We start from the raw sequence: 17,905 nt of genomic DNA, 5'->3' as shown, positions 1-17,905 counted from the left end.
CTTATCCTCTAGTAAAAGAAGAGGAAAAAAAAAACTGTTCTTGTTTATTGCGGTATAGAATATTTTCTTCGCTAGGATTTTGTATTTGCATAGCAAATAAAGTAATGTATACCAAAAAATTGAACTTTTTTGTGTTGTAGTCTGATTTCAACAGGACGAAGTCATATTCGAAACGATTAAGAAGAACATCGATCTGTTCTTTTCATATCCCTCATCTTGATTTTGAACCATATATAATGTTAATTCTCTACAGCTCCAGTAAAACAAAAAAAATAACTTGAGAACCCTACACTCTCCAGTATCGAAAATCGTTTCCAATTTTTTCAATGAGCAGTTATGGCTACATATAAAACACTGAATTTGTTAAAAATCTGACGCTAAGATGATAGATTAATCAGCTAGAGGCTTTACCAGCAGTCTTGGCACATAACTCAACACAACTTCTAGAAATAGTCACCCAAGCTTGAAGATCTATTAAACCCTTGAAAAACGATATCGGGCCTAAATCTTGAAATGGTACTTCTACATTAACTTTGTCAACAAAGAGGTTATTCCTCCCGAAAATGTCAAACTAAAATGCACTGATTTACAAATAAGAAGAGTTAAGGTGGCCTGACTGCAAAACGAGAGCACTGCAGCCAACTATCGAGAAGCTAGAGACCAAAAATTCATGAAAAAGGATGGTGATGCAGCAAACCAGCTTAAAAATGCCATTGCTGTAGCTGACATAAATCTTGTGCAGTGGTTCACTTTGCATTTGTCAAGATCATTGCTAATAAGGACTGTAATTCCAGCCGATGCACAGGCAGCCGCAAATGTAAGAGTTGAAGTGATCTGCACGACAGTGGAATCATGAACCACAGTGATGATCACATATTAAAAGAATAATTCTACAAGTGGCCGATCAAAATTCAGTAGATCGTGAACGATGTGATCAACATTCCTTATAATAAATGTATACAAACATTATGCTTACAGTTGGATGAAGAGTAGAAGTGATGATCACATAAGATCATTCCACATGTGCCCCACTAGAACTCAATAGAATGCAAATAATTAGTTTAAACAGTCCTCCTTTTAAAAATACGCATATTGGCTTATATACCCAGCTCAAAGATCTCGGAAAAAAACATAATCAAGGGTTTGGAGAAGAACTGACCATTCAATCTTGTGAACTATACAATATGTTAGCAGTTATGATGTATCCAAAAACAGACCACATAAAAGATGATCTACGTACTTCTCCCAACCAAATAACTACTACACCTCAAGCCCAAAGTAGTTGTAAAAATTGTACTCCATAGATTCCACTCTATATTCAGATCCATTCATTCCAGTGCTGGAAAGTAGTACTTCATCTTTTAAAGCACATTAAGGTTTTTCCAAAACTAGATATTCTCAAAATCTCATACTTATCCCTACCCAAACCTAATATAAGCGTAACAACTATACCTAAGTGCCAACTAGTTGGATTAACTATATGAATATTTTGCATCAATTCCACAATGACTCCTAAAGAAGGAAAGTCTTTCGAGATAATTTCCATGTATGAGATTTCAGATCTACCTCATTAGTCATTCCTTTCTACCATCTTTAATCACCATGCTGAAAGACTGAATATGGTGGTCTATGTGGAAAATGATTTTAAAAAAAAAAATCTTTCAATTTTTATCCTGTGTATGCTACTTCAATACTCAGACACGATCATTTCTAATCTTGTTGGCGCATGCTAAGGAGCTGCGTAAAATTATCCTCATACAAGTCAAATTATAGTATAGAAAAAATTACCGTCCTCGGGATTGGTTTCGCCAATAAACAAATTAATTTTGCTTGATTACTATTTGAAAATTTGTACTAGGTCGTCCTTAGGGATTGGTTTCTCCAATGAACAAATTAATATTGCTTGATTACTATTTGAGAATTTGTAATAGGTGTGAGAATTGGTTTTGACAATTAAACTTAATAAAAGTCAAAGAAAGGAAGGTATACTAAGTTAGGATTGGTTCAGTTATATAAAGGTCAGAAATCTTGACTTGACTTGATTAACTTAAGATAATCAATAAATTTTACCTCTAAGCAATTTTGTTTACAAGTTAGCATGTTTCTCGTGAATACACTCTTCTACCATAGAACGTCTAATTAGAATAACCCTTTTCGGTTGTGCAATTAATTATAATTCTATGATTCATTAAGTATAACTTGAGCATGTGATTCATTCAATAAAACTGCAACCTCACTCGATTATCTTAACCAACACATACAGTACCAAAAACTCTTATATCAGTTGAGATTAGGACTTGTATTAAAACAACTATGAATAGATACATAAAATTTAGAAACTAGATCTCCTCTTTCAATTAAGATTTAGTACAAACCCATCAACAAGAACCTTTTAATGCAACACCAAAAGAAGGCCAAGGGCACTTCACCGACCTCAATAAATGCTTTGAATGATAAACATGGCATTAATGCAGGAATCACAGATAGGTTAGAACAGAGTAGCCAAAAGGTCAAAAAGGCGAAAATTGCAGAAAAGCGCCTATGTTGGGGATTTAAGCGCAATTAAAGCGTGAGCTTTAGCGGGAAAAAAAAAAAAGCGTCAATGAATAAAAGGCAAAAACCAGAAATATAATCCAAGAAAATGTAACTATATACCCAAAAAATCAAAAGGATGGAAGAATTATAACTATATACATGCAGTTAAAATCATGTCAACCAAGTTCAAAGACCATCTTAAAGTTCTAATATAGATGAAAAAATGTAGTTTTAGGTTTTTAGTGCTAGCTATCTTATACTTAAATTCAAATTTTCTTTATCTTAATCACTAATAATTCATCTTTCTTAAGCCGAGGGTTTATTGGAAGCAGTCTCTCTACCTCCCCAGGGTAGGGGTAAGGTCTGTGTACACACTACCCTCCCTAGACCCCACATGTGGGACTCCACTGGGTTTTTTGTTGTTGTTGTAATCACTATTAATTCAGTATGAAATTTTCTTAACAACTAATGTATCACTTTGTGAACTATATATGATGTCTCGCGTTGTGCTCTTAATGATTGAGCCCATCGGTAAAATCTGCACAGCTTAGCACCGTGATGGCTACACTAAAGCACTAACTAAGCGAGGCGAAGCGTCCACTTGGGCTTCAGGGTTTAAGTGTGCTTTAAGCGAGCTTCAGGCTTTAGAATAGGAAAGATTACACTTAAATTAATAAATCACGATCCATCAACAAAGTCTACTCCATCATGGATTTCAAATTCCCAAAGATACAAACAAGCTTAAAACAAATCATAACTGAAACAAAGACTGAAAGGTAGAAGGAGTTTCACAATTTTGTCTCTACTCCTTAAAATAGCTTGAACTTGGGATAAAACTTGGTGAAAGTCTCCTAAGCTTGAGCCTAATTCTCTAGGGCAAAAGCCCCTACCAAAAAGTGAAACTTTTCAATTTTTACCCCTCGGAAATTGCACTAGAAATGATATGTACAGCTGAAAAATCTCCTTCACGAGGCGCTGCAGCTAAGTCTAAGACTGAAAGCTTAAGAATTTTGGCTCCTAGTTGCAGTACCAGATCCTAGTCACGACAGTGCCTAGCGATGCCTTTGCATTCTGCGTAAAAGTTCCCATTTTCTTCACAAAGTTCTCTAATTACAGTCGTGGAGAAGTGTGTGCTGAGCCTGAAATCTTCATCTTCTTCACTTCCTTCCAAGTTTTATTCTTGGCTCTCAAATGACTAAATTAATTTTCGGCAAAGGGCCAAATATACCCCTCTACTTTCGAAAATGGTCTAAGAATACCCCTCGTTATACTATTGGGTTATCTATACCCCTGCAGTCATACTTTGGGTTCAAATATACCCCTCATTTAAACGGAGGAACACGTGTCATCGTCCTGTTGGTCAATTCTAAATATCTCCTAATTAATTAAAAAGACCAATTATCCATACCCGAAAAATAAATTTTTTTTTTGTAAAAACTGGAAAAAACTAAAAAACAATTTTACTAAAAAATGAAAAAACGAAAATATTTTTTTTTCCAGTTTTGACAAAAAAAGCTGCTTTAGAAAAAACTGAAAAATATTTTCTAAAACAATATTTTTGTAAAAACTGAAAGAAAAAAAAATAAAGCTGAAAATCAATTTTCTAAAGCAATTTTTTTTGTAAAAACTGAAAAAAACTGAATTTTTTTTTACTAAAAACGGAAAAAAACGAAATTATTTTTTTCCCACTTTTTACAAAAAAACTGCTTTAAAAAAAGCTGAAAAATATTTTCTAAAACAATATTTTTGTAAAAACTAAAAAAAAGAGCTGAAAATCAATTTTCTAAAGCAATGTTTTTGTAAAAACTGAAAAAACAATTTATTTATTTTTTCAGTTTTTAGTTAAAAATATTTCAGTTTTTTCCAGTTTTTAATTGCTTTAGAAAATTGCCTTTCAGTTTTTCTTTTCCAGTTTTTACAAAAATATTATTTTAGGAAATAATTTTTTTTTTTTTAAAAAAAAAAAATCGATTTTTCTGTTTTTAGTAAAAAAAAAAATTTAGTTTTTTCCAGTTTTACAAAAAAAAAAATTATTTTTCGGGTATGGATAATGGATCTTTTTAATTAATTAGGAGATATTTAGAATTGACCAAAAGGACGATGACACGTGTCCCTCCGTTTAAATGAGGGGTATATTTGATCCCAAAGTATGACTACAGGGGTATAGATAACCCAATAGTATAACGAGGGGTATTCTTAGACCATTTTCGAAAGTAGAGGGGTATATTTGGCCCTTTGCCAATTAATTTTTGTAATTTTTGCAACAAGGAATTCTTGTAGCTGTAGCGCCTCTAAAGGAGATTTCCAGCTGCACATTTCATTTCTTGGGAAAATTCAAGTAGTATAAATAGAAAATTTTCACTTTTTGGTAGGGACTTTTGCCCAAGAGAAGGAGGCTCAAGCTAAGAAAGAGATTTTCACGAAGTTTCAATCCTAGTTTAAGCTATTTCAAGGAGTAGTGACTAAAATTTGTGAAACCTCCCCTTTACTTTTCTCTCTTTGTTATGGTCAGAATTTGTACGAAGCTTCCATGATAGAGTAGATATTTGTTGGGATATTAATGAATCTTAAAGTACTAATTTGCGACTAACCTTCTTATTCTACCCTATGTGTGATTTCCCTATTAATACCTTCTTTATTGTTCAAAGCATATATGAGGTAAGTGAAGGGCCCTTTAGCCTTCTTTAACGAGTGTTGCATAAATGGGTTATTATTGATGCTTTGTACTAAATCTTAATCGTAAGAATAGATTTAGTTTCTACAATTCCACTTAGCTCTTCATAGCATTTTTAATACAAGTCTCAATCTCTTTCTCAAAGTACAAGTCTTAATTTGAATCGAGGGAGAAGTTTTGGTACTTTATTAATTGTGGTAGCCAGGATAATCGAGAGAGGTCTTGCACTTCTGTGGAAGGAATCATATATTGAAATCATACTTAATGCATCATAAAGTTATAAACTAGTCTCATAACCAAAAGAGGTTATTCTAATTATACTTTCTACGCTAGATGGCTGTATTAGTAAGAAGCATTCTAATTTGTAAGAGGAATTGAGTAGGGAAACAATTAATTGATTATATTAACTTAATCATCAAGTGAAGCCAAAATTCCCAACCTCGTTATAATTAAATCAATCCAACTTAGCTTCGCTTTTTATTAAGTTTGGTTTAATTTAAGTGTTTTAGTTAAACCAATTCCCAGATCTATTACGATTTTTCAAATAGTAATCAAGCACTTAATTTCTATATCAAAGAAACTAATCTCTGAGGACGATAACTTTTTCTATACAATAATTTGACTTGAACAGAGGATAATTATACGCAGTTACTTAGCACTTGTCACTTGTCCAACTTGTATGACTACATACGCATACTAACATCCTCCTTTTGATGACATTCATCTTGTAGATATATCATTGGTGGTACGACAATTGTTCTTCAGAACTCATCTTTCACTTATATTGGTATATTCAATATATCACATGACACTACTCCATTTTAACCATCTTATTCTAATTTACGTGTACATCTTCATCTACTATGCAATTTTCCTACAAGATCGAGCTTAGATATCTAATTTTCTGCATATAGGCACCACAATCTCATTCAACCACTTTTTACCTTCATTCTTTCTATGGGGACTAAACTTGTAATGCATATTTTTTTTTTCTTAATTCCACTTATCCTAAAATCCTTACTTTCCAGAGCGTTTTTCCCAAAGTTACAGCTTCCGGTTAACTCTAACCTAGTTTCATTAAGTAACACAGAATGCATAATCGAACCTCGTCTTGTACTTTTTTTTTTCTTTTGATAAATAACCTGATCTTGTACATTATTGGTTAGCTTATCGATAACTAGAGATGACAAGTAGAGGTTCAAGACAGATCGCTGGTGAAAATAATGGTAAGTGAAAATTACATTGTCAATCACTTTACAAGGCTTTATCGGGGGAAAGAAAGAGACTTTAAAAGGAGTCATGAAACGCAAAATGTATTTGAAGTTTCAAAAAAGGCCAACTATCAGCCAATAAACTAAAGATTTCAGAGTGCTACATCAGTCCTTAAATAAGAGAAGTTTGTTTAGGGTCAACGTAACCCCAACCAAGTCCGACTAGGAAGGCTGCACAGTTGTGCAAACATAAACTGCCTCTAGTTTGACGTCATCAAGCAATTTGAAAACCTAAAGTCACCTACCAAAAGACCTTTTTGGTAGAGAAGATAAGTCGATTACTGAGAACATAGAAAGCAACCTCAAAGGAATGGATGGTGGATATATTTGCAAAATGATGTTTCTTACCCCATCGCCAATGGCAAATAAACTGACAACTGCTGCATTTCTAAAACTTCTTTTCACCAAAATTGCATATACATCAGCAATAGCAAGAATGAAGCTCCATATGATCTGTAATCCAACAGCAGCTACAAGGTAGCTGAAAAAAAACAAGGGGCCGTAATCCTGGTTAGAAAGCCTTCTCCCAACTAATTTTGATCAGTAAAAGATAATTTTATTAAAACATCAAATGGATAGAGATCCCTCAAATCTGAAGGGAATCAGAGAATTCCAGCATTGCATCAATGTCATAATAAAAAGAAGCAACACCATATCTGAATACATCAATTTTTCACAAACGAAATATGTTCCTCCCTTCTATAAAAGCACCTTCAATTCCTTGTCATAATCCCTTCTCCAAACTAATGCAATTGCATTACAGGCACATGAACACAACATGGGACATAAGCAAAATCACAAAGAAGAAGGCGCAACTAAATCAAAATCCCAGCTCTTTTCTGAAGAATATGCGTCAGGTAAATTTATTGATTAAACAAACATTAAAGTGTGCTAGAAGTTAGACGGACTAAAAATACTATCTCTGACTTAATCCGTTGAATATTTACACCGTCCATGTCATAATAAGAATACAACACAAACCATTCAGCTTGCTCCTGCATACACTATTTTAAGTAGGAATCTGAGCTGTGAAGCACGATATATGTCCTTTTTTTTCTTTTTTAAAGCTTTCCTAGATTAACATCTTTGGATGAATTAAAATACAGCCGGACGAAGAAGAATGTATCCAAATTAGAATAACACTAACTACTCTCTGCATGAGAAAGAGAAAACCCGGGAACAGCTTTCTTTGAGTTGATACATTTGCATGAAACTATTTAAAGAAAGGCAGTAAGCTCCTGCAACTCAAAGAGGTAAAAGTTGTCACAAAAAATCTTGTCCTTCCAACACATTGATACGTAGGAGAGCAATTATGTGTAGAAACCTGCAGTATCTTTTAGTACCATCTGCTAATGAAAGATAATGAACCATGGAAGGAAACCATCAAACCCTCAACCAATTCCAAATAGGGCTACTTGCTCAATTTCTTTCAGCAACTATTAAGATTCACCAGAAAGGCAAATAAGCACACAAGTCAAAGAAAGGCATACACCCTATACAGTAGCATCTAGGGAGGTATTCCTTTAAATGAAAAACAATTGAATATTAAAAGAATTGGAGGCAGTTCTGAGGCAATGGTCATCGACTCGTCATGTTTAATTTCTGAAAGTTGATGCCTTTCATCTTACCACCTTTAAAATACTCCCTCTATTCTAATTTGTTTAGCAGTGGCACCAGTTCCTTTTTTGACAATCCCAACAAAATTAGCACCTCATATATTTAGAATCAAGTTAACTTTTTACATTCTCATTTTGCCATTGACATGACTTAATTGTAAGCACCAATTGTTGTGCAAGGAAAATTGTTGTGCAAGGAAACTTTTGGAATTTTACCGTACCTAAGATCCAAAAAATCTTTTTTTTACCTTCTTAAACTTCGTGTCAGCTAAACTATAACAAACAAATTGGAACATATGGAGTGATAAATAGAACTACTCTGCATTTTGCAATGGATGCTTACAGACTTCCTAACACACACCTGATAGCATTTTGTAATCTCAAGTTAGCCTTTTTTTTCTTTTTGTTTATTCTTCATCCATATTTCTTCAATTCATCCACAAAAATATTATACTAGCTCCATTTCAAAAAGAATATCGGAGATCAAACAACCTAATTATCAATCTCAATTACGACTTCCATTCTTCAATTTTTTCATGAATAGAATTTAGAAACTAGATAAAATAGAGCTCTATAAGTGTAGAGGGATACCAGAAGGCAGTGACGGAGGGGAAATCAGAGGTGGTGAGCATGACAACGATAGAGATAACTGCAAACACCAGCTGACACAGCCGTAGCAATAGGCTTCCAAGAGTACCCGGCATGCCTTGAATATCCTTCATCCTCACCCTCGGCGCCGCCGCGATGGTCATCGGCGGAGCCTCCACCGGATGCACCGCCGGCCGACTCATCATTTTTAACTTGGAATTATAGTTACGCCATTGCGGAGGAATACGCGTACAGAGAAGTAGAAGAAGAACCCTAAATGGAATTGGTAAAGGTCAAGGAAAAAGGAAGAGAGAGCGAAGCTGAGAATTTGTTTTTTGTTAGTGAAAGAAAGGGAGTTGGAACAGTAACCAAAAAAGGACATATGCCCACCCTTGCTTTGGGACAAGAACTAAAAAAGAGAATATGAGAAGAAGTGCAATTAGTAGAAAGAAAATGTTTTTTTTTAATTAATATTCCTTCCGGTTTATTTTAAATAATTTTTTGGTATTTTTTTGGTGATCCATAATATTTAATTTTTTTTAAATATCAAGAAGTAGTTAAATTCTTCTTTTTAGAGTTACCCTTGAAGTAAATAGTCTAGGAGTAATTTGTTATATTTTCAATGAGCAAATTAAGGTTAATATAATCAATTTTATTGGTAATTAATACTAAAATATGAATTTTTTAATATGTGTAAAAAGAACCAAAAAAATCAGACCGGATGGAATAATATTTATGTTCACAATCATTTTTGTTTGGTTAGATACAAAAGTTGGTGACATAATATATTATAATGGTAGTTAACATGTGGAATAAGGTAAGAGCTTAGTGACAACAATAACAAGTGTAAATCAGAAAATTAGAAATATTTATTAAAAAAAATGATTTTCGTCCATATGTTAGGAAGTCAATTTTTAGTTTTGATCTAAATAAAGTTCAGTCTTTGAAGGTAACCAAAAATAATTTCCTCAAAAATATTTTTTTTAATAGCAAATTCCCTTTAAATACAATGAAGGCCACTTGGTTTTGCTTTGCACTCACACAGCCAAGCCAATGAATAATGGTGTTTTACAATATGACAATTATCAAATAAACGTATATGTCAAAGAAAAAAATCTGAGATGGACTTGAATGTGTAAATTGATCTATCAATGAATCACAAATTTATATTTTATTAAAATACCTCTTCGTAGGAGTTGCAATAGTGTGTAAATGGGGATGCTTTATACATCGGATATCTTTTTTATTTAGTAGGAGTTGCAACATTCGCGCGAGACATTTTCACAAAAGTTACAATATTTATAACTAATTAATCATCAAAGATATTCCATTACAAATGATAACGTACCATCATGCATTTTCAAGAACAAATCGTATCATTTCAAATGCTAATGTTTCATTTGAACAAGTACAGAATGCACATTCTCTAGTTATGCTTTTCATTTTTGATATATATATATATATATTCTCTCATAAGTCCCCATTTTCCGAAAATAAACAAGTCGTTATCATCCTGAAAAATCTCATGTTTTAGGTAAAGGAATCGCATGTTTTGAAGCTTTACTAAGTAAAGAAAGGTTTCCATATTCCGTAGTACAATGGTAGACAACATTGTGTCGCGTCCCGGAATTCCTCTCGACGGGACCGTGATAGCGCCTGACATTTCATTTGCTAGGCAAGTCAACCATTAAAGAATTATCAAACCCAATCCTTATTTCCATTTAATAAATGATAATGATTAGCTAAGATAAATTATAATAAGTGCGGAATAATATAAAAACTGTATTAATTACTACCACCCGGATCTGGAGTCACAATTCACGAGCATTCTAGGATTTACTACAAGTAATAGTCTGAAAGAAATACAACTGTCTGAATGAAAGAAACAGTAGAACAGAAAAGATAGACGGGGACTTCAAGGTCTGTGAACGCCGACAGATCTACCCTGAGTCTCCAGATAGCGGTCCAATAGCAAAATCTCGATCAACCCGAGTCGGTACCAAAATCTGCACAGAAAGTGCAGAGTGCAGTATCAGTACAACTGACTCCATGTATTGGTAAGTGCCGAGCCTAACCTCGACGAAGTAGTAACGAGACTAAGGCAAGGCACCTACAAATCAACGTGTACAATTTAACAATGTATGTACAAATAACAATAATGAAGAGCTAGATAAGAATTATCGAGAGGGGGAAACATGCTGGGGGGAATACGAAATAAAGGACTACAACAGAATGATAACTGGAACAATCAATTTACTATGAACCAACAGGAATAGTGAATACAGTAAAGGAAAAATGCATGGCATCACCCTTCGTGCTTTTACTCTCAACCTCACCGTAAAATCAATAGAAACGGCACGACATCACCATTCGTGCTTTTACTCTCATATCATGGCACGGCATCACCCTTCGTGCATTAACACTCACAATGTGGCACGGCATCACCCTTCGTGCATTAACACTCACAATATGGCACGGCATCACCCTTCGTGCATTAACACTCACAATATGGCACGGGATCACCCTTCGTGCATTAACAGGGAAATAGAACAACATGTACAAAGCCTTACTTTAACATTTGGTTCCACAATAAAAATCTCAACTTTGAAATAAATACTCAATTATCACCAGAAAATATGTACATATGATAAGAACGATCAATTAAACAACACTAGTCTAAACACGTAATAATTAGGCATAGGAAAGAAACAATATAAGAAAAACGGGAGAAAATAGGGAAAACAGGTAAATTGACGGCGCATAAGTACTCGTCACCTCACATATACGCCGTTCACATGAATTTAACATAGCAAATAATCTGAGGTTCCTAATTTCCTCAAGTCAGGGTTAGACACAACACTTACTTCGCTCAGAAAGCCACTTAATACTCAATCACAGCTTTTCCTCTAGAATTCACCTCCAAACCACTTGTATCTATTCAAAAACGACTCAATAATATCAAATATTGCTAAAGGAATTAATTACGTTGCATAAATTTAAATTTCCCAAATTTTCCTCCAAAAAGTTAAAAATCGACCCCGGGCCCTCTTTGTCAAAACTCGAGGTTCGGACCAAAATCCATTTATCCATTCACCCCCGAGCCCAAATATATAATTGGCTATGGAATCCGACCTCAAATTAAGGTCTAAATCCCCAAATTTCTGAAATCCCTAGTTTCTACCCAAACCCCTAATTCTACCATGAAAACTCTAGATTTTAGGTTGAATTCATAAAATATAATGGGCAATTGAAAGAAAATAGTTTAGAATCACTTACCAACACTTTGGGGAAGAAAATAACTCTTGAAAAATGCCTCTAGCCCGTTTGTTTTTATGAAAGTTGGAAAAATGGCTTATTCTCGTTCTTGGATTCAGTTAAGTGTTGGGCGACAGTGTTCATCGCGTTCGCGAGAACACTGTCGCATTCGCGAAGAGTATAGGCCGCCAAGCCTTCACGTTCGCGAGACCTTGTTCGCGTTCGCGTAGGCTACCCCCTGGCATTCGCGTTCGCGAGACACTGCTCGCGTTCGCGGTGAAAGAAAGACTCACTCCTCCACTCCAGTGCCTAACACTACGCGTTCGCGATGAGTTGGTCGCGTTCGCGAAGGGTAACGCCCCCATTGCTTCGCGTTCACGACCAAGTTTTCGTGTTCGCGAAGAAGAAAATTCTAGCATGACTAGCTTACCCTTCGCGTTCGCGAACGCGAAGAAGGACATACCAGAACACTTGCTGCAGCAAAATACCAGATTTTCTAAGTCCAAAATATTCCGTAGCCTATCCGAAACTCATTCGAGCCCTTGGGGCTCAAAACCAAACATGCACACAAGTCTAAAAACATCATACGAACTTGCTCGCACGATCAAATCGCCAAAATAACACCTAGAACTATGAATTTAGTACCAAATCAAATGAAATTCTCAAGAATACTTTAAAATTTCTATCTTCTCAACTGGACGTCCGAATCACGTCAAATCAACTCCGTTTCTCACCAAATTTCACAGACAAGTCTTAAATAATATATTGGACCTATACCGGGCTCCTAAACCAAAATACGGACCCGGTATCAATAAGGCCAAACATCAATCAATTCTTAAAAATAATTAATTTTCAGACTTTTAATTTTCATCAAAAAATCATAACTTGAGCTAGGGACCTACGGATTCGATTCCGGGTATACGCCTAGGTCCCATAATTCGATACGGACCCACCGGGACCGTCAAAACACAGATTCGGGCCTGTTTACCAAAAATATTGACCGAAGTCAACTAAAATTAACTTTTAAGGCATAAATTCTTATTTTCAACATATAATCTTTCCGGAAACACGCCCGGACTATGCACGCAAATTGAGGAGGGTAAAAATGAGATTTTAAGGCTTAAGAGCGCAGTATCGAGTTCAAAAATATAAGATGACCCTTTTGGGTCATCACATTCTTCACCTCTAAAATAACCGTTCGTCCTCGAACAGATATAGAAAAGTACCTGAGCTGGTTAAAAGGTGGGGATATCTACTCCGCATATCGGACTCGGACTCCCAAGTAGCTGCCTCAACATGCTGACTTCTCCACTACACTCGAACTGAAGGGTAACTCTTTGATCTCAACTGGCGAACTTGCCGGGCTAGAATAGCCATTGGCTCCTCCTCGTAAGTAAAATCCTTATCCAACTGGACAAAGATGAAATCTAACACATGGGACGGATCGCCGTGATACTTTTGAAGCATGGACACATGGAATACCGGATGAACATCTGCTAAACTAGGTGGCAATGCAAGCCTGTAAGCCACCTCTCCCATTCTCTCCTGAATCTCAAAATGTCCGATATACCTAGGGCTCAACTTGCCCTTCTTTCCGAACCTCATTACACCTTTCATGGGTGATACCCGAAGCAACACTCTCTCTCCGACCATGAATGCAACATCACAAACTCTGCGGTCGGCATAACTCTTCTGCTTGGACTGAGCTGTGCGAAGTCGATCCTGAATAATCTTTACCTTTTCCAAGGCATCCTATACTAAATCTATGCCTAACAACTGAGCCTCCCCCGGCTTGAACCACCCAACTGGCGACCGGCACTTCCTACCATATAATGCCTCATAGGGAGCCATCTAAATGCTCGACTGGTAGTTGTTGTTGTAGGAGAACTCTGCAAGGGGCAAGAACTGATCCCACGATCCTCCGAATTCTATAACACATGCGCGGAGCATATCCTCTAAGATTTGAATAGTGCGCTCGGACTGCCCGTCCATCTGAGGATAAAATGATGTGCTCAACTCAACCCGCGTACCCAACTCACGTTGTACTGCCCTCCAAAAATGCGAGGTGAACTGCGTACCTCGATCAGAAATAATAGACAAGGGCACACCGTGAAGACGGACGATCTCACGAATGCAAATCTCTACCAACTGCTCCGAAGAATAGATAACTGCCATAGGAATGGAGTGCGCTAACTTGGTCTGCCTTTCCACAATGACCCAAACTGCATCGAACTTCCTCTGAGTCTGTGGGAGTTCAACAATAAAATCCATAGTGATACGCTCCCACTTCTACTCAGGAATCTTTAACCTCTGAAGTAAACCACAAGGTCTCTAGTGCTCACACTTTACCTGCTGGCAATTTAGACACCGAGCTACATATACAACTATATCCTTCTTCATCCTTCTCCACCAATAATGTTGTCGCAAGTCCTGATACATCTTGGCGGCACCCGGATGAATAGAATACCTGGAACTGTAAGCCTCCTCAAGAATCAACTCACGAAGTCCATCCACACTAGGCACACAAATACGACCTTGCATCCTCAAAACTTCGTCATCTCCAACAGTAACCTGCTTGGAACCACCGTGTTGCACTGTATCTCTAAGGACAAGTAAATGAGGATCGTCATCCTTCCGATCTCTGATACGCTCAAACAAAGAAGACCGAGCAACTGTACAAGCTAGAACATGGCTGGGCTTAGAAATATTCAACCTCACGAACTGGTTGGCCAGGGCCTGAACATCCAATGCAAGCGGTCTCTCACTAACTGGAATATAAGCAAGGCTACCCATACTAGCTGACTTTCTACTCAAAGCATCGGCCACCACATTGGCCTTCCTGGGGTGATACAATATGGGAATATCATAGTCTTTCAATAGATCCAACCACCTCCTCTGCCTCAAATTGAGTTCCTTCTGCTTGAACAAATACTGCAAGCTCTGATGATCCGTGAATACCTCACATGGCACGCCGTAAAAATAATGCCTCCAAATCTTCAGTGCGTGAACAATGGCTGCCAGCTCTAAATCATGAACATGGTAATTCTTCTCGTTAACCTTCAGCTGCCGCGAAGCATATGCAATAACCTTTCCACCCTGCATCAATACCGCACCCAAACCAATACGAGATGCGTCACAATTTACTGTATAAGATCCTGAACCTGTGGGTAACACCAATACCGGTGCCGTAGTCAAAGCTGTCTTGAGCTTCTGGAAACTTGCCTCACACTCGTCTGACCACCTGAACGGGGCACCCTTCTGGGTCAACCTGGTCAACCGGGCTGCTATGGATGAAAACCCATCCACAAACCGACGGTAATAACCTGCCAATCCCAAGAAACTACGGATCTCTGTAGCTGATGGGGGTCTAGGCCAGTTCTGAACTGCCTCAATCTTCTTAGGAAAAACAGTAAAGGAAAAATGTACGGCATCACCCTTCGTGCTTTTACTCTCAACCTCACCATAAAATTAATAGAAACGGCACGACATCATCATTCGTGCTTTTACTCTCATATCATGGCACGGCATCACCCTTCGTGCATTAACACTCACAATGTGGCACGGCATCACCCTCCGTACATTAACACTCATAATATGGCATGGCATCACCCTTCGTGCATTAACACTCTCCCTTACCATAATGCAATGAACAATTGACAATAGGGAGATAGAACAACATGTACAAGCCTTACTTTAACATTTGGTTCCACAATATAAATCTCAACTTTAAAATAAATACTCAATTATCACCAGAAAATCCGTAAACATGATAAGAACGATCAATTTAACAACACTAGTCTAAACACGTAACAATTAGGCATAGGAAAGAGACAATATAAAAATAAAACAAGAAAAAACACGGAAAACAAGTAAATTGGCGGCGCATAAGTACTCGTCACCTCACATATACGCCACTCACATGAATTTCACATGGCAAATAATCTGAGGTTCCTAATTCCCTCAAATCAAGGTTAGACACAACACTTACCTCGCTCCGAAGGCCACTTAATAATCAATCATAGCTTTTCCTCTAGAATTCACCTCCAAACCACTCGTATCTATTAAAAAATGACTCAATAATATCAAATATTGCTAAAGGAATTAATTATATTATATAAATTTAGATTTCCTAAATTTTCCTCCAAAAACTTAAAAATCGACCCCGGGCCCGCTTGGTCAAAACCCGAGGTTCGGATCAAAATTCATTTACTCATTCACCGCCGAGCCCGGATATATAATTGATTTTGGAATCCGACCTCAAATTGAGGTCTAAATCCCCAAATTTTCGAAATCCCTAGTTTCTACCCAAACCCCTAATTCTACCATGAAAACTCTAGATTTTTGGTTGATAATTCATAAAATATAATGGATAATTGAAAGAAAATGGTTTAGAATCACTTACCAACACTTTGGGGAAGAAAATAACTCTTGAAAATCGCCTCTAGCCCGTTTGTTTTTATGAAAGTTGAAAAAATGGCTTATTCCCGTTCATGGATTCTGTTAAGTGCTGGGTGACAGTGTTCATCGCGTTCGCGAAGAGTATAGGCTGCCAAGCCTTCGCGTTCACGTTCGCGAGATATTGCTCACATTCGCGATGAAGGAAAGAGTGACTCCTCCCTCCAGTGCCTAACACTACGCGTTCGCGATGAGCTGGTCGCGTTCGCGAAGGGTAATGCCCCCATCGCTTCGCGTTCGTGACCAAGCCTTCGCATTCGCGAAGAAGAAAATTTCAGCCTAACCAGCTTACCCTTCGCGTTCGCGAACGCGAAGAAGGACATACCAGAACACCTGCTGCAACAAAATACCAGATTTTCTAAGTCCAAAATATCCCGTAGCCTATCTGAAACTCACCCGAGCCCTCGGGGCTCCAAACCAAACATGCACACAAGTCTAAAAATATCATACGAACTTGCTCGCGCGATCAATGGCTAAAATAATACCTAGAATTACGAATTTAGCACCAAATCAAATAAAATTCTTAAGAACATTTTAAAATTTCTATCTTCTCAACTGGACGTCCGAATCACGCCAAATCAACTCCGTTTCTCACCAAATTTCATAGACAAGTCTTAAATATTATATTGGACCTATATCGGGCTCCGGAACTAAAATACAGACTTGGTATCAACAAGGCCAAACATCAACCAATTCTTAAAAATAATTAATTTTCATACTTTTAATTTTCATCAAAAATTTATAACTCGAGCTAGGGACCTCCGAATTCGATTCCGGGCATATGCCCATGTCCCATAATTCAATACGGACCCACCGGGACCGTCAAAATATGGATTCAGGCCCGTTTACCAAAAGTATTGATCGAAATTAACTAAAATTAACTTTTAAGGCATAAATTCTTATTTTCATCAATTTTCAAGATATAATCTTTTCGGAAACACGCTCGGACTGCGCACGTAAATCGAGGAGGTAAAAATGAGATTTTAAGGTTTAAGAGCGCAGTATCGAGTTCAAAAATATAAGATGACCCTTTTGGGTGAGAGCAACATATTGAGATTTCATTACATCTTAAAATGTTTCCTGACCTATTAATGCACTATAATTAGTGGTATATGACTTTCTATAGAGGCTCTTGAGTCTTGTCCCTTCAACCTGGAACATGACAAAATTTGGTAACTTTTTTTTTTTTTTTTTACTGACGATGGATCTGCTACTTCTCACCAGCATAAATACCGGGTAATTCTATATCTTTACTTGTCAAAGTATAGGAGGAATTTAAATCCAAAATTTTCATACTTTTCTATCATATTATTAACCACTAGGCCACACTCTTGTATATATTCTGGTTTTATCTTCCTTAACTTGCTTAATTACTTCTCTACGTTCAATATCATCTAATATGCGTATCAAATAATTAAGGATACATTATTATTCTCCGGATCAACCTATTTCTTGAATAAATCTAAGAAGCAATCAACCGTATCACTGTCCTCAGTGGAAGCTGAGTATAG

At 36.7% G+C, this 17,905-nt stretch overlaps 1 protein-coding gene across 1 annotated transcript; it reads right to left on the bottom strand.

Moving 5' to 3' along the window:
- Nucleotides 1–452: 452 nt before the first annotated feature.
- On the bottom strand, nt 453–9,050 carry LOC107759594 (CASP-like protein 5A1). Its single transcript, XM_016577569.2, has 3 exons — nt 8,688–9,050; nt 6,829–6,961; nt 453–834 (listed from the first exon to the last, which is right to left on the bottom strand). Exons 1-3 carry the CDS (start codon nt 8,888–8,890, stop codon nt 643–645), a joined length of 528 nt encoding a protein of 175 aa, XP_016433055.1. The 5' UTR covers nt 8,891–9,050; the 3' UTR covers nt 453–642.
- Between the last annotated feature and the right edge of the window lie 8,855 nt (nt 9,051–17,905).

Source organism: Nicotiana tabacum, chromosome 24 (assembly GCF_000715075.1).
Source record: "Nicotiana tabacum cultivar K326 chromosome 24, ASM71507v2, whole genome shotgun sequence".
Classification (NCBI taxonomy): Eukaryota; Viridiplantae; Streptophyta; class Magnoliopsida; order Solanales; family Solanaceae; genus Nicotiana; species Nicotiana tabacum.
The sequence above is the reverse complement of the archived record's forward strand: the minus strand, read 5'-3'. Positions and strand labels throughout refer to the sequence as shown.

Excerpts from the sequence above, each read along its gene's own strand:
- LOC107759594 (XM_016577569.2), bottom strand. The coding sequence starts at position 8,890 with ATGATGAGTCGGCCGGCGGTGCATCCGGTGGAGGCTCCGCCGATGACC. Across the intron at positions 6,962-8,687 it reads CCCTCCGTCACTGCCTTCTG|CTACCTTGTAGCTGCTGTTG; the intron begins GTATCCCTCTAC and ends GTTTTTTTTCAG. Across the intron at positions 835-6,828 it reads TATTTGCCATTGGCGATGGG|ATCACTTCAACTCTTACATT; the intron begins GTAAGAAACATC and ends ACTGTCGTGCAG.